At 43.4% G+C, this 26,629-nt stretch overlaps 1 protein-coding gene across 1 annotated transcript; it reads right to left on the bottom strand.

Moving 5' to 3' along the window:
- Positions 1–1,253: 1,253 nt before the first annotated feature.
- Positions 1,254–25,217, bottom strand: LOC135538466 (CD209 antigen-like protein E). Its single transcript, XM_064964356.1, has 6 exons — positions 24,724–25,217; positions 4,830–4,931; positions 4,465–4,728; positions 4,104–4,240; positions 2,476–2,585; positions 1,254–1,835 (listed from the first exon to the last, which is right to left on the bottom strand). The coding sequence occupies exons 1-6, from the start codon at positions 24,863–24,865 to the stop codon at positions 1,703–1,705; spliced, it is 888 nt and encodes a 295-aa protein (XP_064820428.1). The 5' UTR covers positions 24,866–25,217; the 3' UTR covers positions 1,254–1,702.
- Positions 25,218–26,629: the final 1,412 nt, after the last annotated feature.

Consider the following 26,629-nt stretch of genomic DNA (forward strand, 5'->3'; position numbering starts at 1 on the left):
TCCGTCCCCATACTGGTTGGGGGGGAAGTCTGTGCTCCGTCCGTCCCCATACTGGTTGGGGGGGGAAGTCTGTGCTCCGTCCGTCCCCATACTGGTTGGGGGGAGTCTGTGCTCCGTCCGTCCCCATACTGGTTGGGGGGGTCTGTGCTCCGTCCGTCCCCATACTGGTTGGGGGGGGAGTCTGTGCTACATCCGAGAGGATGCAGACCAGGACACAGTGTGAACTCTACCGATTTCTATGGCCTTGTGAGGACTCGTGGCAGGTGTGCCTTCTATACAACTGTATGGCAAGGTATTTATACGGGCAGGTTCAAAGGCGCCTCCTTTCAAACCGGGTCCTTCGCCCAGACAGAGCTGAGTAGTTGAGCATATCCAACAACAGCAAGTCGTTGACAAGTGAAAATGAGCCTTTTCTCTTCTAAAAGACGACGAGAAGAGGATTCACTAACCTTTGTTTGTTTTGTGTAGTTCACATCTGTTGCTAGTGGCTGTGAAATGGTAAAGCAGCAGTCAAAAATACACGGAGTCTATTGATCTGATCTCTTTGGTACTTGTATTTGCAGACTTGTGTCAGAGATTATATTAAATTATACAGTAGAGAACAGTCCTCCTAGACTCCATGTTAGATCAACTATTATACAGTAGAGAACAGTCCTTCTTGACTCCATGTTAGATCAACTATTATACAGTAGAGAACAGTCCTCCTAGACTCCATGTTAGATCAACTATTATACAGTAGAGAACAGTCCTTCTTGACTCCATGTTAGATCAACTATTATACAGTAGAGAACAGTCCTTCTAGACTCCATGTTAGATCAACTATTATACAGTAGAGAGAACAGTCCTCCTAGACTCCATGTTAGATCAACTATTATACAGTAGAGAACAGTCCTTCTTGACTCCATGTTAGATCAACTATTATACAGTAGAGAACAGTCCTTCTAGACTCCATGTTAGATCTACTATTATTTAAGAGTGTGACATTTTCTCTCTGTTCATCCACTCGTATGTTTAGAATAATGCTGCTTTTCTAATATCCAACTTGGTTGGGTTCATGTGAGTAACTGATTGACTGTATATGGGAGGAATCAACACTCTCACTGTCACTGTATAAGCATTTTCCCAGTACACCCAGAACATTGCTCTGGGAACCAAAAGGAGTATCTCAGTTTCAAGGTAAGAAGTCTGGTGTGGTATCAGTCAGTCTCATGCAGGAACCAACCATGCTGATATGACTTGTTTGTGTCGCAGTATAAAGGGTCTCAAATCAAATCAAACTTTATTTGTCACAAGCGCAGAATACAACAAGTGTAGACTTTACAGTGAAATGATGACTTACAAGCCCTTAACCAACAGTGCAGTGCAAGAAGAGTTAAGCAAGTATTTAGCAAATATTTAGCAAGTAGACTAAAGTAAAAAGTAATTCAAATAAAAATGAACATCAATAAACTCCATGACTGTGATAATTAATTCATTTCCTTTGATTTTTTGTGAATTTCCTCAACAACAGACAGAACAGTCCTTCTCTTATCAATTCATTGTATTGTTATTGCATATGTTTTTATTATAATGTATTCTACATTTGTCTTGTTATATATTGTATGTAGTTGACAAGGTAAATTGAATAAGCAGAAAATAGTTTACGATTGACAATACTGAGCATAATCTTATTTAGCAGTACAGAGAGAACCGAGGATGAATCCTATTTCTCACAGATCCATCTGTATTTATAGGAACAGTCATAGTCCCACCAAGCTCCTGTGTCTGATGACCAGGAGTAGAAATACACACAGTTTTCTGCTCCTCCACCATTAGGCTCTCCACTGTTCCAATACCTGTAGAAGAAACAACACAGAATCAGACTGTCCACTGTTCCAATACCTGTAGAAGAAAAAACACAGAATCAGACTGTCCACTGTTCCAATACCTGTAGGAGAAACAACACAGAATCAGGCTGTCCACTGTTCCAATACCTGTAGAAGAAACAACACAGAATCAGACTGTCCACTGTTCCAATACCTGTAGGAGAAACAACACAGAATCAGGCTGTCCACTGTTCCAATACCTGTAGGAGAAACAACACAGAATCAGACTGTCCACTGTTCCAATACCTGTAGGAGAAACAAAACATAGAATCAGGCTGTCCACTGTTCCAATACCTGTGGAAGAAACAACACAGAATCAGACTGTCCACTGTTCCAATACCTGTAGAAGAAACAACACATAGAATCAGGCTGTCCACTGTTCCAATACCTGTAGAAGAAACAACACAGAATCAGGCTGTCCACTGTTCCAATACCTGTAGAAGAAACAACACAGAATCAGGCTGTCCACTGTTCCAATACCTGTAGAAGAAACAACACAGAATCAGGCTGTCCACTGTTCCAATACCTGTAGGAGAATCAGGCTTTCCATTTTGAACATACTACTCCAGACAGTGATGTCATAGTGACACAGAATTCATTAATGTCTTACTTTGTGGTCAGTGGTGTGTCGTCCACCCATTTCCAGGTCCCCTCAGAAACAGAGTCAGTCAGACCAATCCAGACATAGTTCTTTACCCCGCATAACCAATTGACTAATGTCTGTAGTTGTAGGAGAGATTCAACATTGTTAATACATAGTATTCTCCAAAAAAATGTTTTCCAATTTCAAATATTAATTGCAAGTAGTTAAATTTCAGAAGGGAAAACTGGCCACAAATCTTGCTGCTGTGATGCCCACTGTGGTATTTCACTCAATATATATGGGAGTTAATGTGAATTGGGTTTGTTTTCAAGTTCTTTGTGGATTTCTGTGGTCTGATGAAAATATGTGTCTCTAATATGGTCATACTTTGGGCAGGAGGTTAGGAAGTGCAGCTCAGTTTCCACCTCATTTTGTGGGCAGTGAGCACATAGCCTGTCTTCTCTTGAGAGCCATGTCTGCCTACGGCGGCCTTTCTCAATAGCAAGGCTATGCTCACTGAGTCTGTACATAGTCAAAGCTTTCTTTAAATTTAGGTCAGTCACAGTGGTCAGGTACTCTGCCACTGTGTACTCTCTGTTAAGGGCCAAATAGCTTTCCAGTTTGCTCTGTTTTTTTGTTAATTCTTTCTAATATGTCAAGTAATTATTATTTTGTTTTCTCGTGATTTGGCTGGGTCTGATTGTGTTGCTGTCCTGAGGCTCTGTGGGGTCTGTTTGTGTTTGTGAACAGAGCCCCAGGACCAGCTTGCTTAGGGGACTCTTCTCCAGGTTCATCTCTCTGTAGGTGATGGCTTTGTTATGGAAGGTTTGGGAATCGCTTCCTTTTAGGTGGTTGTAGAATTTAACGGCTCTTTTCTGGATTTTGATAATTAGGGAGTATCGGCCTAATTCTGCTCTGCAGCATTATTTAGTGTTTTACGTTGTACACAGAGGATATTTTTTCAGAATGATGTATGCAGAGTCTCAATTTGATATTTGTCCCATTTTGTGAATTCTTGGTTGGTGTCACCAGACCTCACAACCATAAAGGGCAATGGGTTCTATAACCGATTAACTTTTTTTGTTGCCAGATCCTATTTGGCGTGTCAATTTTATGTTCCTTTTGAAGGCCCTCCATAGAAGGCCCTTTTTGCCTTGTCTCTCAGATCGTTCACAGCTTTGTGGAAGTTACCTGTGGCGCTGATGTTTAGGGAACACCATTATTTTTGTCTTACTGAGATTTACTGTCAGGGTCCAGGTCTGATAGCATCTGCGCAGAAGATCTAGGTGCTGCCGTAGGCCCTGCTTTGTTGGGTACAGAAGCTCCCGATCATCAGCGAACTGTAGATATTTGACTTCAGATTCTAAGTATGGTGGGGACCGGGACTATAGACTGTTCTAGAGTGCCTTCGCCAATCCGTTGATATATATGCCGAAGAGGGTGGGGCTTAAGCTGCATCCCTGTCTCACTCTGTCACTCTCTCTGTCACTCTCTTTTTGTCTCTCTCTCTCTCTCTCTCTCTCTCTCTCTCTCTCTCTCTCTCTCTCTCACTCACTCACTCACTCACTCACTCACTCACTCACTCACTCACTCACTCACTCACTCACTCACTCACTCACTCACTCTCTCTGTCACTCTCTCTCTTTCTCACACACCTGTTGTTCTTGGCTCTTGATGACCACCAGGTCTGCTCCTCTTTTTCTGCAGTCCTGTCTGCTCTCCTCCCAGGATTTGTACTCAGTAGAGACGTAGTAACAACTGCTACCAAGCTTCTTCCATCCTTCCGGACAAACTATAAGTTGAACATTTCCTGCTTTAGTCACTTTAATACAACATTGAATTAAGTATCAATCAGACAGTCAAGGAAGACGGGACACTAACTAATGGACGGTTCGGAAGTCAAACATTTTTTCTCACATTTTTCATTTAATAAAAGTTACATTTCCTCTTTGTAAGTGGCATGTGAACTGATACAGAGACTGTCAAACAGAACAGTTATGAGACAATTAGACTCACCTTTCTCAACCAAAGATTGTTTCAGAAGTTCTGTCTCTTTCTGTAGCTGGTCTCTCTCTTTGGTCAGGGTGTTGTAACTGGTCTGTAGCTGGTCTCTCTCTTTGGTCAGGGTGTTGTCGCTGGTCTGTAGCTGGTCTCTCTCTTTGGTCAGCGTGTTGTTGCTAGTCTTGAGCTGGTCTCTCTCTTCAGTCAGATTGTTTCCGCTGGTCTGTAACTGGTCCCTCTCTTCAGTCAGGGTGTTGTAACAGGTCAATTGGTTTCTCTCTGTGAAACAATACGACCAATGAACAAGGTAACAGGGGAATTTGGTGGTCATTACACCACTGATGATGAAGAATGTTTGAGTGAGAACATATCAAACTCACGGTAGAGAAACAGGCCTATGATCCCAGCCAGTAGGAGAACACACAGCAGCCCCAGACACACTGCAGCAGCTCCAGAGTATCTCTTCCACCACTGACAAGACACTGAAGAACAAATCATTAGCATAAAAACTTGCTCTTTTATCAGAGTTCTACTGCTTGAGTTCCAGAACCTCACATGTTCTACTGCTTGAGTTCCAGAACCTCACGTGTTCTACTGCTTGAGTTCCAGAACCTCACATGTTCTACTGCTTGACTTCCAGAACTTCTTCCAGAATATTGGCTTCAACATATTGCAGAGTTCAGGCCCCCAAAATTAGTTGTGGAACGTATTTTAATCCACATTTTATTTGTCACATGCTTCGTAAAAATATGCTTGTCACACCGGAATCTGTTTCACCTGAATTTGTGCTTGTCTCCACCACCCTCCAGGTGTCGCCTATCTTCCCCATTATCCCCTGTGTATTTATACCTGCGTTCTCTGTTTGTCTGTTGCCAGTTCGTTTCATTCGTCAAGCTTTCCAGCATTTTTGCACTTGCTCCTGTCTGTTTCTAGTTCCTCTTTTCTTGATTTGGACCATTCTGCCTGCCCTGAACCTGAGCCTGCCTGCCATTTCTGTACCTTTTGGACTCTGATCTGGATTACTGACCTCTGCATGCCCTTGACCTGTCGTTGATCCTGCCCCCTGTTCTAGTAATAAACTTCTGTTACTTCGTACATCGTTTGCATCTGGGTCTTCCCTTAAACGTGATACGCTAATAGTGAAATGCTGACTTACGGGTCCTTTTCCAACAATGCAGAGATAAAGATACAACATTTACAACAGACTCACTACATGGAACAACAGAAAATTCCCAAAAATATCAAAAGGAAGTTCTGAAGTGTCTAAGAATTGTAAGGGATTTCACCCCCGTAGTGGACAAAAATGAATGGCAAGTTATTGGCATTGACCGAACCATGCACACATTGGCCAATACCACCCAAAGCGGCGTTGATTCATGCAAAGTTTACTGCTATTGCCATATGGGTATTGCCAGTTGTAACACTTCAAAAATCCAACAGGTGGCGATTGCACTCCACCATGGTTTTTCATATTGGTATTGGACTCCAAGTCAACATCCAAAAGCCAAATTTTGAAAAAACGAATTTTTTGAAAAAAACGTATCACCCCTTAAAAAAGTGCTTTCTGGACCGTTTTTCGAAATTCTTTCGCTTTTTTGACAATTACACATGTATAAGAACTGTATGAAAATACTTTTGTCCAATTTTATTAACATAATTTTTTTAATTTTTTTACTTGCGCATATTGCATATGTTTTGTCCATTTGCAATATGATTTCATAGGAAGTCAGAAGTCAAAAGTCAAAAATTCTTAAATTTCATAAAAAACTTCACACACCCCTAAAAAAGTGCTTTCTGGACCGTTTTTCGAAATTTTTTCGCATTTTGTGTCAGTTACACACGTATAAGAACTGTATCAACATACTTTAGTCATATTTTATTATTATAATGTTTTTGTTTTTTTTTGCTTGTGCATAAGGCATATGTTTTGTGGGGGCCAAATGTCATAAGAAATTTGACATGCTCAAAAATCCTTCAGAAATGCAAAATTGACTGGCCTGATGAACTCGGGATGGCCGGGCAGTGATTGTTGTTCCTTTCAATCACTCGTGGTGTTGATTTCATCATGTCCATTTGTTTATGTTTTCTCACTTTTGCAAAGTCACTGTGCATTTGCCATATGGTTAACTGGGCATTCACCATCACCAATTTGTCATGCCATAAAAATCATGCAGGAATGCCAAATTGACTGGCCCGATGAACTCGGGATGGCTGGGCAGTGATTCTGGTACCTCTCCATCGCTCGTTTGGGTTGATTTCAGAATGTCGCTTTTGGTGATGGTACCTCACTGTTAAAACATATTGCAAATGTTCCTTACTTTTTCAAAGTCACTGAAAATTTTTGCAGGAATGCCAAATTGACTGGCCCGATGACCTCGGGATGGCTTGGCAGTGATTCTGGTACCTCTCCATCACTCGTTATGGTCGATTCCAGAATGTCCATTTGGTGATTTTTCTCACTCTTTCAAAGTCACTGTGCATTTGCCATATGGTTAACTGGCAGTCACCATCACCAATTTGTCATGCTATAAAAATCATGCAGGAATGCCAAATTGACTGGCCCGATGACCTCGGGATGGCTGGGCAGTGATACTGGTACCTCTTCATGGCTCGTTTGGGCTGATTTCAGAATGTCGCTTTTGGTGATGGTACCTCACCGCTTAAACATATTGCAAATGTTCCTTACTTTTGCAAAGTCACAAAAAATTCTTGCAGGAATGCCAAATTGACTGGCCCGATGACCTCGGGATGGCTGGGCAGTGATACTGGTACCTCTCCATCGCTCGTTTGGGCTGATTTCAGAATGTCCATTTGGTGATTTTTCTCACTCTTTCAAAGTCACTGTGCATTTGCCATATGGTTAACTGGGCAGTCACCATCACCAATTTGTCATGCTATAAAAATCATGCAGGAATGCCAAATTGACTGGCCCGATGACATAGGGATGTCTGGGCAGTGATACTGGTACCTCTCCATGGCTCGTTTGGGTTGATTTCAGAATGTCGCTTTTGGTGATGGTACCTCACTGTTAAAACATATTGCAAATGTTCCTTACTTTTGCAAAGTCACTGAAAATTTTTGCAGGAATGCCAAATTGACTGGCCCGATGAAGTCGGGATGGCTTGGCAGTGATTCTGGTACCTCTCCATCGCTCGTTAGGGTCGATTCCAGAATGTCCATTTGGTGATTTTTCTCACTCTTTCAAAGTCACTGTGCATTTGCCATATGGTTAACTGGGCAGTCACCATCACCAATTTGTCATGCTATAAAAATCATGCAGGAATGCCAAATTGACTGGCCCGATGACCTCAGGATGGCTGGGCAGTGATACTGGTACCTCTCCATGGCTCGTTTGGGTTGATTTCAGAATGTCGCTTTTGGTGATGGTACCTCACTGTTAAAACATATTGCAAATGTTCCTTACTTTTGCAAAGTCACTAAAAATTTTTGCAGGAATGCCAAATTGACTGGCCCGATGACCTCGGGATGGCTGGGCAGTGATACTGGTACCTCTCCATGGCTCGTTTGGGTTGATTTCAGAATGTCGCTTTTGGTGATGGTACCTCACTGTTAAAACATATTGCAAATGTTCCTTACTTTTGCAAAGTCACTGAAAATTTTTGCAGGAATGCCAAATTGACTGGCCCGATGAAGTCGGGATGGCTTGGCAGTGATTCTGGTACCTCTCCATCGCTCGTTTGGGCTGATTTCAGAATGTCCATTTGGTGATTTTTCTCACTCTTTCAAAGTCACTGTGCAGTTGCCATATGGTTAACTGGGCAGTCACCATCACCAATTTGTCATGCCATAAAAATCATGCAGGAATGCCAAATTGACTGGCCCGATGACCTCGGGATGGCTGGGCAGTGATACTGGTACCTCTCCATGGCTCGTTTGGGTTGATTTCAGAATGTCGCTTTTGGTGATGGTACCTCACTGTTAAAACATATTGCAAATGTTCCTTACTTTTGCAAAGTCACTGAAAATTTTTGCAGGAATGCCAAATTGACTGGCCCCATGAAGTCGGGATGGCTTGGCAGTGATTCTGGTACCTCTCCATCGCTCGTTTGGGCTGATTTCAGAATGTCCATTTGGTGATTTTTCTCACTCTTTCAAAGTCACTGTGCAGTTGCCATATGGTTAACTGGGCAGTCACCATCACCAATTTGTCATGCCATAAAAATCATGCAGGAATGCCAAATTGACTGGCCCGATGACATAGGGATGTCTGGGCAGTGATACTGGTACCTCTCCATGGCTCGTTTGGGTTGATTTCAGAATGTCGCTTTTGGTGATGGTACCTCACTGTTAAAACATATTGCAAATGTTCCTTACTTTTTCAAAGTCACTGAAAATTTTTGCAGGAATGCCAAATTGACTGGCCCGATGACCTCGGGATGGCTGGGCAGTGATACTGGTACCTCTCCATGGCTCGTTTGGGTTGATTTCAGAATGTCGCTTTTGGTGATGGTACCTCACTGTTAAAACATATTGCAAATGTTCCTTACTTTTGCAAAGTCACTGAAAATTTGTGCAGGAATGCCAAATTGACTGGCCCGATGACCTCGGGATGGCTGGGCAGTGATACTGGTACCTCTCCATCACTCGTTAGGGTTGATTTCAGAATGTCCATTTGGTCATGTTTTCTCACTTTTGCAAAGTCACTGTGCATTTGCCATATGGTTAACTGGGCAGTCACCATCACCAATTTGTCATGCCATAAAAATCATGCAGGAATGCCAAAATGACTGGCCCGATGACATAGGGATGGCTGGGCAGTGATTTTGGTACCTCTCCATCGCTCGTTTGGGTTGATTTCAGAATGTCGCTTTTGGTGATGGTACCTCACCGCTTAAACATATTGCAAATGTTCCTTACTTTTGCAAAGTCACAAAAAATTCTTGCAGGAATGCCAAATTGACTGGCCCGATGACCTCGGGATGGCTGGGCAGTGATACTGGTACCTCTCCATGGCTCGTTTGGGTTGATTTCAGAATGTCGCTTTTGGTGATGGTACCTCACTGTTAAAACATATTGCAAATGTTACTTACTTTTGCAAAGTCACTGAAAATTTTTGCAGGAATGCCAAATTGACTGGCCCGATGAACTCGGGATGGCTTGGCAGTGATTCTGGTACCTCTCCATCACTCGTTAGGGTTGATTTCAGAATGTCCATTTGGTCATGTTTTCTCACTTTTGCAAAGTCACTGTGCATTTGCCATATGGTTAACTGGGCAGTCACCATCACCAATTTGTCATGCCATAAAAATCATGCAGGAATGCCAAATTGACTGGCCCGATGACATAGGGATGTCTGGGCAGTGATACTGGTACCTCTCCATCGCTCGTTTGGGTTGATTTCAGAATGTCGCTTTTGGTGATGGTACCTCACTGTTAAAACATATTGCAAATGTTCCTTACTTTTGCAAAGTCACTGAAAATTTGTGCAGGAATGCCAAATTGACTGGCCCGATGACCTCAGGATGGCTGGGCAGTGATTTTGGTACCTCTCCATGGCTCGTTTGGGTTGATTTCAGAATGTCGCTTTTGGTGATGGTACCTCACTGTTAAAACATATTGCAAATGTTCCTTACTTTTGCAAAGTCACTGAAAATTTTTGCAGGAATGCCAAATTGACTGGCCCGATGACCTCGGGATGTCTGGGCAGTGATACTGGTACCTCTCCATCGCTCGTTTGGGTTGATTTCAGAATGTCCATTTGGTGATTTTTCTCACTTTTGCAAAGTCACTGTGCATTTGCCATATGGTTAACTGGGCAGTCACCATCACCAATTTGTCATGCCATAAAAATCATGCAGGAATGCCAAATTGACTGGCCCGATGACATAGGGATGTCTGGGCAGTGATACTGGTACCTCTCCATGGCTCTTTTGGGTTGATTTCAGAATGTCGCTTTTGGTGATGGTACCTCACTGTTAAAACATATTGCAAATGTTCCTTACTTTTGCAAAGTCACTGAAAATTTGTGCAGGAATGCCAAATTGACTGGCCCGATGAAGTCGGGATGGCTTGGCAGTGATTCTGGTACCTCTCCATCACTCGTTAGGGTTGATTTCAGAATGTCGCTTTTGGTGATGGTACCTCACCGCTTAAACATATTGCTAATGGACAAGAGTCACCTGCAAGTCACTGTCCATCAGTCAATTTGATATCATTCAAAGCTAACTATTGGAGGCACTGTCAGTCTCTACGCACCCCAATGATACGTCCCTCCATCCATGTTGTGTATCTGTGTGATTTAGTTTTCCTTTGAATTTTTATGGGAAAAATGACTGATTTACAGTTCATGGGGGTTGCCTAATCATATATATGAAGTTTTGGAAAGATCTGATATTTTTAACCCCTCCAAACAGCCCATGAGACACCAATTATGGCACTTCCGGTTGGCACAGGAAGCTGTAACTCAACATACATCCTCATTGGGCTATTCCATTAGAGAATCCTGAGTTTTAAGTCTTTACCATGAAAACTGACTGATTTACACAGGGTTCAATGCACTATGTCCATCAAATTGCAGGCAGTGTATGGGTACACACTTTTAGGGCGATTTGGACCACTTCCGGTTGGTCCAGGAAGCTTAGAATCGACACAGGTAGACCTTATAGTGGTCTGATGGACTGGTACCAAAGACAGGTTCATACAACATTCATAACCCATATAGACTCCAGGTTGTATTTAGTGGAGCAGCCAATATATTCCTATGGGGAGAGAAGTCAATGAACACTGTTTTTATGTAAACACCTTCTTTTGACTGTGAAGGGTTAATGTCACACGGTCAAGGATAGGCTTTTACAGATCAGGAGGACCTTAGGAACAGTCCTGTGGTTGAATTGTCTTTCTAAACCTAACGGTTCCGCCGCTGTCACCCAAAATCAAATGACGTACTGGTGAAGGCTTCATATTGGGCCTATTTTTCTCATGGTCGCCGCGCTCAGACCGAGCGAGCTACGGTCAAGCGGGGCACCTCGTTGGACTCGGAACAGTCTGGACACTATGGTCATGCCATTGTTTGTGTTGATTTCAGAATGTCCATTTGGTCATGTTTTCTCACTTTTGCAAAGTCACTGTGCATTTGCCATATGGTTAACTGGGCAGTCACCATCACCAATTTGTCATGCCATAAAAATCATGCAGGAATGCCAAATTGACTGGCCCGATGACATAGGGATGTCTGGGCAGTGATACTGGTACCTCTCCATGGCTCGTTTGGGTTGATTTCAGAATGTCGCTTTTGGTGATGGTACCTCACTGTTAAAACATATTGCAAATGTTCCTTACTTTTGCAAAGTCACTGAAAATTTTTGCAGGAATGCCAAATTGACTGGCCCGATGACCTCGGGATGGCTGGGCAGTGATACTGGTACCTCTCCATGGCTCGTTTGGGTTGATTTCAGAATGTCGCTTTTGGTGATGGTACCTCACTGTTAAAACATATTGCAAATGTTCCTTACTTTTGCAAAGTCACTGAAAATTTTTGCAGGAATGCCAAATTGACTGGCCCGATGACCTCGGGATGGCTTGGCAGTGATTCTGGTACCTCTCCATCACTCGTTTGGGTTGATTTCAGAATGTCCATTTGGTCATGTTTTCTCACTTTTGCAAAGTCACTGTGCATTTGCCATATGGTTAACTGGGCAGTCACCATCACCAATTTGTCATGCCATAAAAATCATGCAGGAATGCCAAATTGACTGGCCCGATGACATAGGGATGTCTGGGCAGTGATACTGGTACCTCTCCATCGCTCGTTTGGGTTGATTTCAGAATGTCGCTTTTGGTGATGGTACCTCACTGTTAAAACATATTGCAAATGTTCCTTACTTTTGCAAAGTCACTGAAGATTTTTGCAGGAATGCCAAATTGACTGGCCCGATGACCTCGGGATGGCTGGGCAGTGATACTGGTACCTCTCCATGGCTCGTTTGGGTTGATTTCAGAATGTCGCTTTTGGTGATGGTACCTCACTGTTAAAACATTTGCAAATGTTCCTTACTTTTTCAAAGTCACTGAAAAATTTTGCAGGAATGCCAAATTGACTGGCCCGATGACCTCGGGATGGCTGGGCAGTGATACTGGTACCTCTCCATGGCTCGTTTGGGTTGATTTCAGAATGTCGCTTTTGGTGATGGTACCTCACTGTTAAAACATATTGCAAATGTTCCTTACTTTTTCAAAGTCACTGAAAATTTTTGCAGGAATGCCAAATTGACTGGCCCGATGACCTCGGGATGGCTGGGCAGTGATACTGGTACCTCTCCATGGCTCGTTTGGGTTGATTTCAGAATGTCGCTTTTGGTGATGGTACCTCACTGTTAAAACATATTGCAAATGTTCCTTACTTTTGCAAAGTCACTGAAAAATTTTGCAGGAATGCCAAATTGACTGGCCCGATGACCTCGGGATGGCTGGGCAGTGATACTGGTACCTCTCCATGGCTCGTTTGGGTTGATTTCAGAATGTCGCTTTTGGTGATGGTACCTCACTGTTAAAACATATTGCAAATGTTCCTTACTTTTGCAAAGTCACTGAAAATTTTTGCAGGAATGCCAAATTGACTGGCCCGATGACCTCGGGATGGCTGGGCAGTGATACTGGTACCTCTCCATCGCTCGTTTGGGCTGATTTCAGAATGTCCATTTGGTGATTTTTCTCACTCTTTCAAAGTCACTGTGCATTTGCCATATGGTTAACTGGGCAGTCACCATTACCAATTTGTCATGCCATAAAAATCATGCAGGAATGCCAAATTGACTGGCCCGATGACATAGGGATGTCTGGGCAGTGATACTGGTACCTCTCCATGGCTCGTTTGGGTTGATTTCAGAATGTCGCTTTTGGTGATGGTACCTCACCGCTTAAACATATTGCTAATGGACAAGAGTCACCTGCAAGTCACCGTCCATCAGTCAATTTGATATCATTCTGACACCAAACTGATACAAACTGACACCAAACCCACTTTTCCCAACTCATTTAGGAGCCAAGTATAACATACTTCAGAGCTGGCCCAAAATTCACAAGGCCTTCGGTACAAAACATTAAAAAACCATAAAACACATAGTTACTTTCTAGCTGCGGGGCCAGTTCGGACATTATGTGTAGTCCTATGTGAGGCGACCCCGAATCCCGAGTTTCGGCCCGATAGGTCATTTGGTGTCCGAGTAAAAGCCTAATTGGTGCTGAAAATCCACTTTTTTCAATGCCTTGCTACGGGGTCCTTGAATGAGCTATCGGACCGAGATGTTGGGTTCTGTCTCTATGGGCCGAGACGGTCACAATGCACCTAGTCTTGTGTCTCTGGGACATTTCTAAATGTCGCCATTTTCGTAATGGTCAAAATGAATTGAAGTCATTGCAAATGTTCGACGCTGTTTCTCGGTCCGAGAACATTCTAGAGCGCCGTAACTCACCACGCACTATCTACCTGAGGTCTAGAACAGGATTCTAAAGTTTCGGAACTCTAGGTCTGACGGTTCTTTTTTAGCTCGAACAAAGCTAACTATTGGAGGCACTGTCAGTCTCTACACACCCCAATACGTCCCTCCATCCAAGTTGTGTATCTGTGTGATTTATTTTTCCTTTGAATTTTTATGGGAAAAATGACTGATTTACAGTTCATGGGGGTTGTCTAATCACACATATGAAGTTTTGGACAGATCTGATTTTTTTAACCCTTCCAAACAGCCCCTGAGACACCAATTATGGCACTTCCGGTTGGCACAGGAAGCTATAAATACACACATGTCTTGACTGACATAGAAACCTAGGGAATCCTGAGTTTTAAGTCTTTAAGTTGAGAATTGACTGATCTACACAGGGTTGAATAATGCAGAGGCCTCGGCACCTTTCGAGGTGATGTACATCCAAATACCTTTTGGGTCAATTTAACCACTTCCGGTTGCTCCAGGAAGCTTAGAATCGACACAGGTAGACCTCATAGTGGTCTGATGGAATGTCATAGAAGACAGGTTCATACAGCATTCATAACCCATAAAGACCCCAGGTTGTATTTAGGGGAGCAGGCAATGTATTCCTATGGGGAGAGAAGTCAATGCACACTGTTTTTTTGTAAACACCTTCTTTTAACTGTGAAAGGTTAATGCCACACAGTCAAGGTTAGGCTTGCACAGATCAGGAGGACCTTAGGAACAGTCCTGTGTTTGAATTGTCCTTCTAAACCTAACGGTTCCGCCGCTGTCACCCAAAATCAAATAACATTGTGGTGCAGGCTTCATTGTGGGCCTATTTTTCTCATGGTCGCTGCGCTCAGACCGAGCGAGCTACGGTCAAGCGGGGCACCTCGTTGGACTCGGCACGGCCTTGGGATTATGTTTATGCCATTGCCTGCTCTCTGTGTCTTTAAACACCACGCTTTGTCACTCCATCCTTGCTGTGTGTGTGTGTGAGAGCTTTTCTTTGACATCTGTTGGGAAAAATGACTGATTTACAGTTCATGGGGGTTGTCTAATCACACATATGAAGTTTTGGACAGATCTGATTTTTTTAACCCTTCCAAACAGCCCCTGAGTCACCAATTATGGCACTTCCGGTTGGCACAGGAAGCTATAAATACACACATGTCTTGACTGACATAGAAACCTAGGGAATCCTGAGTTTTAAGTCTTTAAGTTGAGAATTGACTGATCTACACAGGGTTGAAAAATGCAGAGGCCTCGGCACCTTTCGAGGTGATGTACATCCAAATACCTTTTGGGTCAATCTAACCACTTCCGGTTGCTCCAGGAAGCTTAGAATCGACACAGGTAGACCTCATAGTGGTCTGATGGAATGTCATAGAAGACAGGTTCATACAGCATTCATAACCCATAAAGACCCCAGGTTGTATTTAGGGGAGCAGGCAATGTATTCCTATGGGGAGAGAAGTCAATGCACACTGTTTTTTTGTAAACACCTTCTTTTAACTGTGAAAGGTTAATGCCACACAGTCAAGGTTAGGCTTGCACAGATCGGGAGGACCTTAGGAACAGTCCTGTGTTTGAATTGTCCTTCTAAACCTAACGGTTCCGCCGCTGTCACCCAAAATCCAATGACATTGTGGTGCAGGCATCATTGTGGGCCTATTTTTCTCATGGTCGCTGCGCTCAGACCGAGCGAGCTACGGTCAAGAGGGGCACCTCGTTGGACTCGGCACGGCCTTGGGATTATGTTTATGCCATTGCCTGCTCTCTGTGTCTTTAAACACCACGCTTTGTCACTCCATCCTTGCTGTGTGTGTGTGTGAGAGCTTTTCTTTGACATCTGTTGGGAAAAATGACTGATTTACAGTTCATGGGGGTTGTCTAATCACACATATGAAGTTTTGGACAGATCTGATTTTTTTAACCCTTCCAAACAGCCCCTGAGTCACCAATTATGGCACTTCCGGTTGGCACAGGAAGCTGTAACTCAACATACATCCTCATTGGGCTATTCCATTAGAGAATCCTGAGTTTTAAGTCTTTACCATGAAAACTGACTGATTTACACAGGGTTCAATGCAATATGTCCATCAAATTGCAGGCAGTGTATGGGTATACACTTTTAGGGCGATTTGAACCACTTCCGGTTGGTCCAGGAAGCTTAGAATCGACACAGGTAGACCTTATAGTGGTCTGATGGACTGGTACCAAAGACAGGTTCATACAACATTCATAACCCATATAGACTCCAGGTTGTATTTAGTGGAGCAGCCAATATATTCCTATGGGGAGAGAAGTCAATGAACACTGTTTTTATGTAAACACCTTCTTTTGACTGTGAAGGGTTAATGTCACACGGTCAAGGATAGGCTTGGACAGATCAGGAGGACCTTAGGAACAGTCCTGTGGTTGAATTGTCTTTCTAAACCTAACGGTTCCGCCGCTGTCACCCAAAATCAAATGACGTACTGGTGAAGGCTTAATATTGGGCCTATTTTTCTCATGGTCGCCGCGCTCAGACCGAGCGAGCTACGGTCAAGCGGGGCGCCTCGTTGGACTCGGCACAGTCTGGACTCTATGGTGATGCCATTGTTTGTGTTGATTTCAGAATGTCCATTTGGTCATGTTTTCTCACTTTTGCAAAGTCACTGTGCATTTGCCATATGGTTAACTGGGCAGTCACCATCACCAATTTGTCATGCCATAAAAATCATGTAGGAATGCCAAATTGACTGGCCCGATGACATAGGGATGGCTGGGCAGTTATTCTGGTACCTCTCCATGGCTCGTTTGGGTTGATTTCAGAATGTCGCTTTTGGTGATGGTACCTCACCGCTTAAACATATTGCAAATGTTCCTTACTTTTGCAAAGTCACTGAAAATTTGTGCAGGAATGCCAAATTGACTGGCCCGATGACCTCGGGATGTCTGGGCAGTGATTATGGTACCTCTCCATCGCTCGTTAGGGTTGATTCCAGAATGTCCATTTGGTGATTTTTCTCACTCTTTCAAAGTCACTGTGCATTTGCCATATGGTTAACTGGGCAGTCACCATCACCAATTTGTCATGCCATAAAAATCATGTAGGAATGCCAAATTGACTGGCCCGATGACATAGGGATGTCTGGGCAGTGATACTGGTACCTCTCCATGGCTCGTTTGGGTTGATTTCAGAATGTCGCTTTTGGTGATGGTACCTCACTGTTAAAACATATTGCAAATGTTCCTTACTTTTGCAAAGTCACTGAAAATTTTTGCAGGAATGCCAAATTGACTGGCCCGATGACCTCGGGATGGCTGGGCAGTGATACTGGTACCTCTCCATGGCTCGTTTGGGTTGATTTCAGAATGTCGCTTTTGGTGATGGTACCTCACTGTTAAAACATATTGCAAATGTTCCTTACTTTTGCAAAGTCACTGAAAATTTTTGCAGGAATGCCAAATTGACTGGCCCGATGAACTCGGGATGGCTTGGCAGTGATTCTGGTACCTCTCCATCACTCGTTAGGGTTGATTTCAGAATGTCCATTTGGTCATGTTTTCTCACTTTTGCAAAGTCACTGTGCATTTGCCATATGGTTAACTGGGCAGTCACCATCACCAATTTGTCATGCCATAAAAATCATGCAGGAATGCCAAATTGACTGGCCCGATGACATAGGGATGTCTGGGCAGTGATACTGGTACCTCTCCATCGCTCGTTTGGGTTGATTTCAAAATGTCGCTTTTGGTGATGGTACCTCACCGCTTAAACATATTGCTAATGGACAAGAGTCACCTGCAAGTCACCGTCCATCAGTCAATTTGATATCATTCTGACACCAAACTGATACAAACTGACACCAAACCCACTTTTCCCAACTCATTTAGGAGCCAAGTATAACATACTTCAGAGCTGGCCCAAAATTCACAAGGCCTTCGGTACAAAACATTAAAAAACCATAAAACACATAGTTACTTTCTAGCTGCGGGGCCAGTTCGGACATTATGTGTAGTCCTATGTGAGGCGACCCCGAATCCCGAGTTTCGGCTCGATAGGTCATTTGGTGTCCGAGTAAAAGCCTAATTGGTGCTGAAAATCCACTTTTTCCATGCCTTGCTACGGGGTCCTTGAATGAGCTATCGGACCGAGATGTTGGGTTCTGTCTCTATGGGCCGAGACGGTCACAATGCACCTAGTCTTGTGTCTCTGGGACATTTCTAAATGTCGCCATTTTCGTAATGGTCAAAATGAATTGAAGTCATTGCAAATGTTCGACGCTGTTTCTCGGTCCGAGAACCTCCTAGAGCGCCGTAACTCACCACACACTATCTACCTGAGGTCTAGAACAGGATTCTAAAGTTTCGGAACTCTAGGTCTGACGGTTCTTTTTTAGCTCGAACAAAGCTAACTATTGGAGGCACTGTCAGTCTCTACACACCCCAATACGTCCCTCCATCCAAGTTGTGTATCTGTGTGATTTATTTTTCCTTTGAATTTTTATGGGAAAAATGACTGATTTACAGTTCATGGGGGTTGTCTAATCACACATATGAAGTTTTGGACAGATCTGATTTTTTAACCCTTCCAAACAGCCCCTGAGTCACCAATTATGGCACTTCCGGTTGGCACAGGAAGCTATAAATACACACATGTCTTGACTGACATAGAAACCTAGGGAATCCTGAGTTTTAAGTCTTTAAGTTGAGAATTGACTGATCTACACAGGGTTGAATAATGCAGAGGCCTCGGCACCTTTCGAGGTGATGTACATCCAAATACCTTTTGGGTCAATTTAACCACTTCCGGTTGCTCCAGGAAGCTTAGAATCGACACAGGTAGACCTCATAGTGGTCTGATGGAATGTCATAGAAGACAGGTTCATACAGCATTCATAACCCATAAAGACCCCAGGTTGTATTTAGGGGAGCAGGCAATGTATTCCTATGGGGAGAGAAGTCAATGCACACTGTTTTTTTGTAAACACCTTCTTTTAACTGTGAAAGGTTAATGCCACACAGTCAAGGTTAGGCTTGCACAGATCGGGAGGACCTTAGGAACAGTCCTGTGTTTGAATTGTCCTTCTAAACCTAACGGTTCCGCCGCTGTCACCCAAAATCAAATGACATTGTGGTGCAGGCTTCATTGTGGGCCTATTTTTCTCATGGTCGCTGCGCTCAGACCGAGTGAGCTACGGTCAAGCGGGGCACCTCGTTGGACTCGGCCCTGCCTTGGGATTATGTTTATGCCATTGCCTGCTCTCTGTGTCTTTAAACACCACGCTTTGTCACTCCATCCTTGCTGTGTGTGTGTGTGAGAGCTTTTCTTTGACATCTGTTGGGAAAAATGACTGATTTACAGTTCATGGGGGTTGTCTAATCACACATATGAAGTTTTGGACAGATCTGATTTTTTTAACCCTTCCAAACAGCCCCTGAGACACCAATTATGGCACTTCCGGTTGGCACAGGAAGCTATAAATAAACTCATATCCTCATTGGGGTATGCCTTTACAGAATCCTGAGTTTTAAGTCTTTACGTTAAGAACTGAGTTATTTACGGAGGGTTTAGTGAGTGTGTGTTATTTCAGAAAATCATAGAAAATCACAGAAATGTCGCAGAGCTCCGCAGCACATTTTAAAAATACTCGTATGATCACCCTGCAACTGGATCTGTAACCGTTGAAAAAAAAAAAAAAACACCTATATCTGAACATCACGATCTGGTCAACGTACGATTTCTCGTAAATGACGATAGATAAATGGCCGATTTTTTTATTGACACCGGAGGCTCCTTGACTTTGACGTGAAGTGAAAAAATCTTTTCTCTATTTTCATTTTGGACCTTTAATCCCAGAAATATGGCCATAACTCAAAAACCGTTGAGGCCTAGACGCCATCTTGTTCGGGGCCATCTTCCCATAATGCCAAACCTACGCCCACCAAGTTTCGGCTTCGAAATATTTTCGGTTTCCGAGATATGGCACGTCGTGATTCGTGATGTTTTGTCCAATAGCAATATGATTGCTTATGCCCTCTTGTGGGATATTTCGGCATTGCGCAAAAATGGGCTAAAATTTGTTTATTTTATTAAACGAAAACCGAATGTCCGACAAAGTTCATTTGATGACTTCCCGGTAGGTCTGGCCCTACCGCTCGGCCCGACGCCGTCCCCGAATTTCTAAAATGTTTTCGGACGTCTAGTAAGGGACCGTACAGTTCCAATAGGGACTTTCTCACTAACTATACGGTGATTGTCGAAATGTTCCCTTAATGTATGTAAGGGAATACCCCCCTGAAATGGACAACAATTAATAGGATCTTATTGGCACCGTAAGAAACATGTACACGATTTACAATACCACTCAATTGGATGCCATTTCATTCAAAACATATTGCAAATGCCAAGTGTCACACAGCAAAAATCCCATAGATGGCAAGCGTGCTCCACAGTAAATGTTCATATTGCAAATGCACATCAAGTCAAGACCAAGGGTCCAATTTTGAACATTTGAAAAAATCAGGATGTTATATCCATTTGCCATGTACGATCATAGGAAGTCAGTTTCCAAACCCAAAAGTCAATGAACCATGTCCAAATGGCATTTATACTGCCCAAATGAAAAATAGCACTATGTTAAGCCAAGAATCAATCTAGATGGTCTATTTGTCATGAATGATGAGGGAGAAGTGGGACTCTGTTGGTTTTTCCCCGTTTTTTTAAAGAAAGAAAAACGTCCAAAATGACCAGGGGCACGGGATGGGGGTGGGCACGGGTGGGGGTGTGCCCTACCCAACCGTAGACCACTTGCTCCCCATTAACAGTATTAACAAACATTTCAAAAAATGTGCTCCTGGTAACCCATTCCAGTCACCAGTTGCACGGCTGTCCATTTGCAATATGTTTCAATGGATATTTACCATCACACATTTGACATGCTCAAAAACACTGCAGAAATGCAACATTGACTGGCCCGATGAACTCGGGATGTTCAGTGATAGTGGTTCCTCTCCATCGCTTGTTGGTGTTGATTTCAGAATGTCAATTTGCTGATGGTCTATCACTGTTTAAACATATTGCAAATAGACAAGTCACCAAGCAAGTCACCATGCATCAGTCAATTCGATATTATTCCGACACCAAACTGATACAAACTGACACCAAACCCACTTTTTCCAACTCATTTAGAAGACAACTATCACATATTTCAGAGCAAGCCCAAAATGCACAGCGCCTTCTGTTTAATCCATAATAAAAACATTAATCACGTACTTACATTCTAGCTGCAGGTCCAGTTCTGACATTATGTGTAGGCCTAGCTGAGGCCACCCTGAATCCCAAGTTTCGGCTCGATAGGTCATTTGGAAACCGAGCAGCGACCTTAATTGGTGCTGAAAATCCAAATTTGCTACGGGGTCCTTGAATGAGTTATCGGACAGAAACGTTAGGGTCCATCTCTATGGGCCATATTGGTTTCAATGCACCTAGTCTTACAACTCTGAGACTTTTCTAAATGTTGCCATTTTCGTGATGGTTAAAATTAATTTAAGTTATTGCAAATGTACGAGGCTGTTTCTCGGTCTGAGAACCTTCTAGAGCCACATTACTCACCGTGCACTATTGACTTGAGCTCTAGAACAAGTTTCTAAGGATTCGTGATGGTATGACGGTTCTTTGATAGTTCGAACAAAGGTAACAATTGCAGGCTCGGTGTGTCTGTAAGCCCCACACTATGTCATTAAGTCCTTGCTGTGTGTGTGAGAGAGCTTTTCTTTGACATCTGTTGGCTGTTGGGAGAAATGACTGATTTACAGTTCATGAGGGTTGCCTAATCACACATATGAAGTTTAGAAAAGATCTGACCTTTTTAACTATTTCGAAACAGCTATGAGACCATTTTAAGGCACTTCCGGTTGACACAGGAAGCTGAAAGTGAACACATATCCTCCTTGGGGTAGGCTCTTATAGAATATTGAGTTTTAAGTTTTCACGTTAAGAACTGACTTATTTACAAAGGGTTGAATGAGTGTGTGTTATTTCAGAAAATCACAGAAAATTACAGAAATCTTGCAGAGCTCAGAAATCCGCATTAACGGATACGCTGCAACTGGATCTGTAACTTTTGTAAAAAAACAAATATTTTTTTTCAACATCACCAATTGTACATTGTGCGATTTTTCTTAAATTACAATAGATACATGACTGGTTCTTTTTTTCCTGACAAAGTAGGTTCATGTACTTTGACGTGAAGCGGTCAAATTAGCGCTCTATTTTTGTTTTTAAACTTTAATCCCAGAAAAATGGCCTTAACACAAGTTTCGTCTTTGAAGTCTTTTCCGTTTAGTAGAAATGGCCATGTCGTGATTGGTGATGTTTTGTACATTTGCAATAAGATTCCATTCGCCATCTGCTGGAATTTACCGGGACAGCAGAAAAATTACCAAAATGTGAACATTTTTAAAACAGAAACCGACTTTACGAGAGACTTCGTTCGATGACTTCGTTCGAAGATCTGGCCCCGATGCACGGCTCGCCGCCGTCGGCGAATTTTACAGACATTCGCAGACATCTAGTATCAAATTTTTAGAAACATTCGCGCACGTCTGGTAAGGGACCGTACATTTGCAATATGGAGTCTCTCATCAACATACACCAAATGCCGAAAAGTGCCCTTCATGTATGTAATAGAGATCAGGAAACATTTTATTTATATTTTTTTACATGTATTTATCCCCTTATTTTAGGCACTGAACTATCTCCATATATACGTCCATAATAGTTTGTAGGCCAAACTGTTCAGACGCTACATACGATTTTGTGAGAAGATCCGATATTCAGCATGTCTCATGGTCTGACCTCTTTAGATCTGCCACCTTCCACCACAGATCTGAAAGGGAGGATGCAGTGGATTGAGATGTGGCCCGATATTCATCATGTCTCATGGTCTGACCCCTTTAGATCTGCCATCTTCCACCACAGATGTGAAAGGGAGGATATAGTGGATTGAGATGTGGCCCGATATTCAGCATGTCTCATGGTCTGACCCCTTTAGATCAGCCACCTTCCACCACAGATGTGAAAGGGAGGATGCAGTGGATTGAGATGTGGCCCGATATTCAGCATGTCTCATGGGCTGACCACTTTAGATCTGCCACCTACCACCACAGATGTGAAAGGGAGGATGCAGTGGATTGAGATGTGGCCCGATATTCAGCATGTCTCATGGTCTGACCGCTCTAGCTGTGAAAGGGAGGATGCAGTGGATTGAGATGTGGCCCGTGTCTCTTTCTAAAACTGACGGATGTCGATTTTTGTATTATGTTAATTCAATTTCCACGCAACCATTGCAGGATTAGGGTCGGGGTTGGGGATGGGGTCGGGGTCGGGGTTGGGAATGGGGTCGGGGTCGGGGTCGGGGATGGGGTGGGGTCGGGGTCCGGGTCGGGGTCGGGGTCGGGGTCCGGGTCGGGGTCGGGGTCGGGGTCGGGGTCGGGGTCCGGGTCGGGGTCGGGGTCGGGGTCGGGGTCGGGTTGGGGATGGGGTCGGGGTCCGGGTCGGGGTCGGGGTCGGGGTCGGGGTCCGGGTCGGGGTCGGGGTCGGGGTCGGGTTGGGGATGGGGTCGGGGTCCGGGTCGGGGTCGGGGTCGGGGTCGGGGTCGGGTTGGGGATGGGGTCGGGGTCGGGGTCGGGGTCGGGTTGGGGATGGGGTCGGGGTCGGGTTGGGGATGGGGTCGGGGTCCGGGTCGGGGTCGGGGTCGGGGTCGGGGTCGGGTTGGGGATGGGGTCGGGGTCGGGGTCGGGGTCGGGGTCGGGTTGGGGATGGGGTCGGGGTCCGGGTCGGGGGGGTCGGGGTCGGGGTCCGGGTCGGGGTCGGGGTCGGGGTCCGGGTCGGGGTCGGGGTCCGGGTCGGGGTCGGGATCGGGGTCGGGGTCCGGGTCGGGGTCGGGGTCGGGGTCGGGGTCCGGGTCGGGGTCGGGGTCCGGGTCGGGGTCGGGATCGGGATCGGGGTCGGGGTCGGGGTCGGGGTCCGGGTCCGGGTCGGGGTCAGGATAAGCATTAACATTATGTTTTAAATGACTACCTCATCTCTGTACCCCACACATACAATTATCTGTGAGATCCCTCAGTCAAACAGTGAATTTCAATCACATATTCAAACAAGCAAACACCAGGGTGGTTTTTCAACGCTTCGCAAAGAAGGGCACCTATTGGTCAAACATAAACACCCAATCACTACAAACATACTCACATCCTTTCTAAAACATTGGCCAGAAAGGAATGAAACATCTCAGGGATTTCACAATGAGGCCAATGGTGATTTTATGTGCTTGCTTGTAATCGTTAAGGACTGGAGAGTTTTTCAGGATAAAAAATTACCAGAATGGAGCTAAACACAGGCAAAATCCTAGAGGAAAACCTGCTTCAGTTTGCTTTACACCAGACACAGGGAGACAAATTCACATTTCAGCAGGACCATAACCTAAAACACAAGGCCAAATCGACACTGGAGTTGCATACCAAGAAGACAGTGAATGTTCCTGATTGGCCTACATTCAGTTGTCTTATATCTGACTGTAATACTTGAAAATGGTTGTCTAGCAACGATCAACAATCAATTTGAAAGAGATGCAAATATTGTACAGTCCAGGTGTACAAAGCTCTTAGAGACTGACCCAGAGACGCACAGCTGTAATCGCTGCCAAAGGTGATTCTAACATGCATTGACTCAGGAGTGTAAATATTTATGCAAATTAAATTTGAGAGTGTGTGTGTGTGTGTGTGTGTGTGCGTGTGCGTGTGCGCATGTGTGTGTGTGTGTGTCCGTGTTGAGCACTACACCAGGATAAACTGTTACCTGAATGTTGATCACCAGCTCCATCCTTCTTGCGGGGCATGCTGGGTCTTTTGTTGATCGGTATACGATCATCAATATTCATGGTCTCATTTGTTTTTTCCCCTTTCAATCCATCTCTGTTTTTATAGGTTGCCTCTGACATCTTTACACAGCTGTGCTCAAATGAAGTAACTTCTACTGTTGTATCTTCTACTGTTGTATCTTCTACTGTTGTAACTTCTACTGTTGTATCTTCTACTGTTGTATCTTCTACTGTTGTATCTTCTACTGTTGTATCTTCTACTGTTGTATCTTCTACTGTTGTATCTTCTACTGTTGTATCTTCTACTGCTGTATCTTCTACTGTTGTATCTTCTACTGTTGTATCTTCTACTGTTGTATCTTCTACTGTTGTATCTTCTACTGTTGTATCTTCTACTGTTGTATCTTCTACTGTTGTAAAGTCTGCTGTTATCTCAGTTGTTGGTTCCTGTCTGTTCGCTGCACAGCTGGAGTCTCTGTATGACTCAGTCTAATGTCAGAGACAGTTTTAACAGTCAACCTCATTAAAGGGGAAACTGTCTAACCAATAGTACGACACGAACCACCACCATGTGACCACAGACTTATTTTCTGAGAACCATGTTTGTTTATAACAGTGAAGATTAGTTTGTAGATTTAGTTTATATTAGTTTAGTTTACTACAGTGTAGATAAGTTTGTATATATAGTTTATATTAGTTTAGTTCATCACAGTGTAGATTAGTTTGTATATTTAGTTTATATTAGTTTAGTTTACCACAGTGTAGATTAGTGTGTATATTTAGTTTATATTAGTTTCATTTACCACAGTGTAGATTAGTTTGTATATTTAGTTTATATTAGTTTAGTTTACCACAGTGTAGATTAGTTTGTATATATAGTTTATATTAGTTTAGTTCATCACAGTGAAGATTAGTTTGTATATTTAGTTTATATTAGTTTAGTTTACCACAGTGTAGATAAGTTTGTATATATAGTTTATATTAGTTTAGTTTACTACAGTGTAGATAAAATCTTTGAAATGCTGCATTACGTCTTGCACTCTGTGGTCAGCCATCAATGGCCATGTAGAGTTTTATACACTATGCTGTGTCCTGGTTGACATTGACACCAGAGATAATAGTTATTCAGAGATGTTTACTCACACCTCTTCTTTTCCGGGGAGGGAGGGGTGTCTAAATGTCTAAGGTCCAAAATATGCTCTCTCTATCTCTTTCCATATCTGCCTCGCTGTGTCTCTCTCTGTATCTCCCTCTCTTTCTCCCCACACTCTGAAGGACATAAACAGTTGACATTGACACCAGAGATAATAGTTATTCAAAGATGTTTACTCACACCTCTTCTCTTCTGGGGAGGAAGGGAGGGTGTAAATGTCTAAGGTCACAAATATGTTTCTCTCTCTCTCTGTCCCGCCAGTCTGTCTATCTTCACACACAGCAAAGAAGTTAAACCTAACGCTTCAGATTCTTAGCTGATTAACCCATTTAACCCATATTAAACCACATCATCGATAGCCATGTAGACTTGTTTTTATCTATGGTGTTTTCAGTGAGGAGAGTTATTCAGAGATATGTGTTAGAATGTATGTCTGCATCTGTCTCAGAGGGTTTTCAGTGAGGAGAGTTATTCAGAGATATGTGTTAGAATGTATGTCTGCATCTGTCTCAGAGGGTTTTCAGTGAGGAGAGTTATTCAGAGATATGTGTTAGAATGTATGTCTGCATCTGTCTCAGAGGGTTTTCAGTGAGGAGAGTTATTCAGAGATATGTGTTAGAATGTATGTCTGCATCTGTCTCAGAGGGTTTTCAGGTAAATCACCATTTGAAACTATGGCGGTCCACTTCCTTTTTAATTTATTTGTAATTTTATTTAACCTTTGTTTAACC

This window comes from Oncorhynchus masou, unplaced genomic scaffold (genome assembly GCF_036934945.1).
Source record: "Oncorhynchus masou masou isolate Uvic2021 unplaced genomic scaffold, UVic_Omas_1.1 unplaced_scaffold_970, whole genome shotgun sequence".
NCBI classification, from domain to species: Eukaryota; Metazoa; Chordata; class Actinopteri; order Salmoniformes; family Salmonidae; genus Oncorhynchus; species Oncorhynchus masou.

What these genes read in the sequence shown, in the direction of transcription:
- LOC135538466 (XM_064964356.1), bottom strand. Translation starts at nt 24,865, where the DNA reads ATGTCAGAGGCAACCTATAAAAACAGAGATGGATTGAAAGGGGAAAAA. An exon ending in CATAGGCCTGTTTCTCTACC is followed by an intron (nt 4,729 to 4,829) that starts GTGAGTTTGATA and finishes ATTGTTTCACAG; the next exon opens with AGAGAAACCAATTGACCTGT. An exon ending in ACAATCTTTGGTTGAGAAAG is followed by an intron (nt 4,241 to 4,464) that starts GTGAGTCTAATT and finishes TTCAACTTATAG; the next exon opens with TTTGTCCGGAAGGATGGAAG.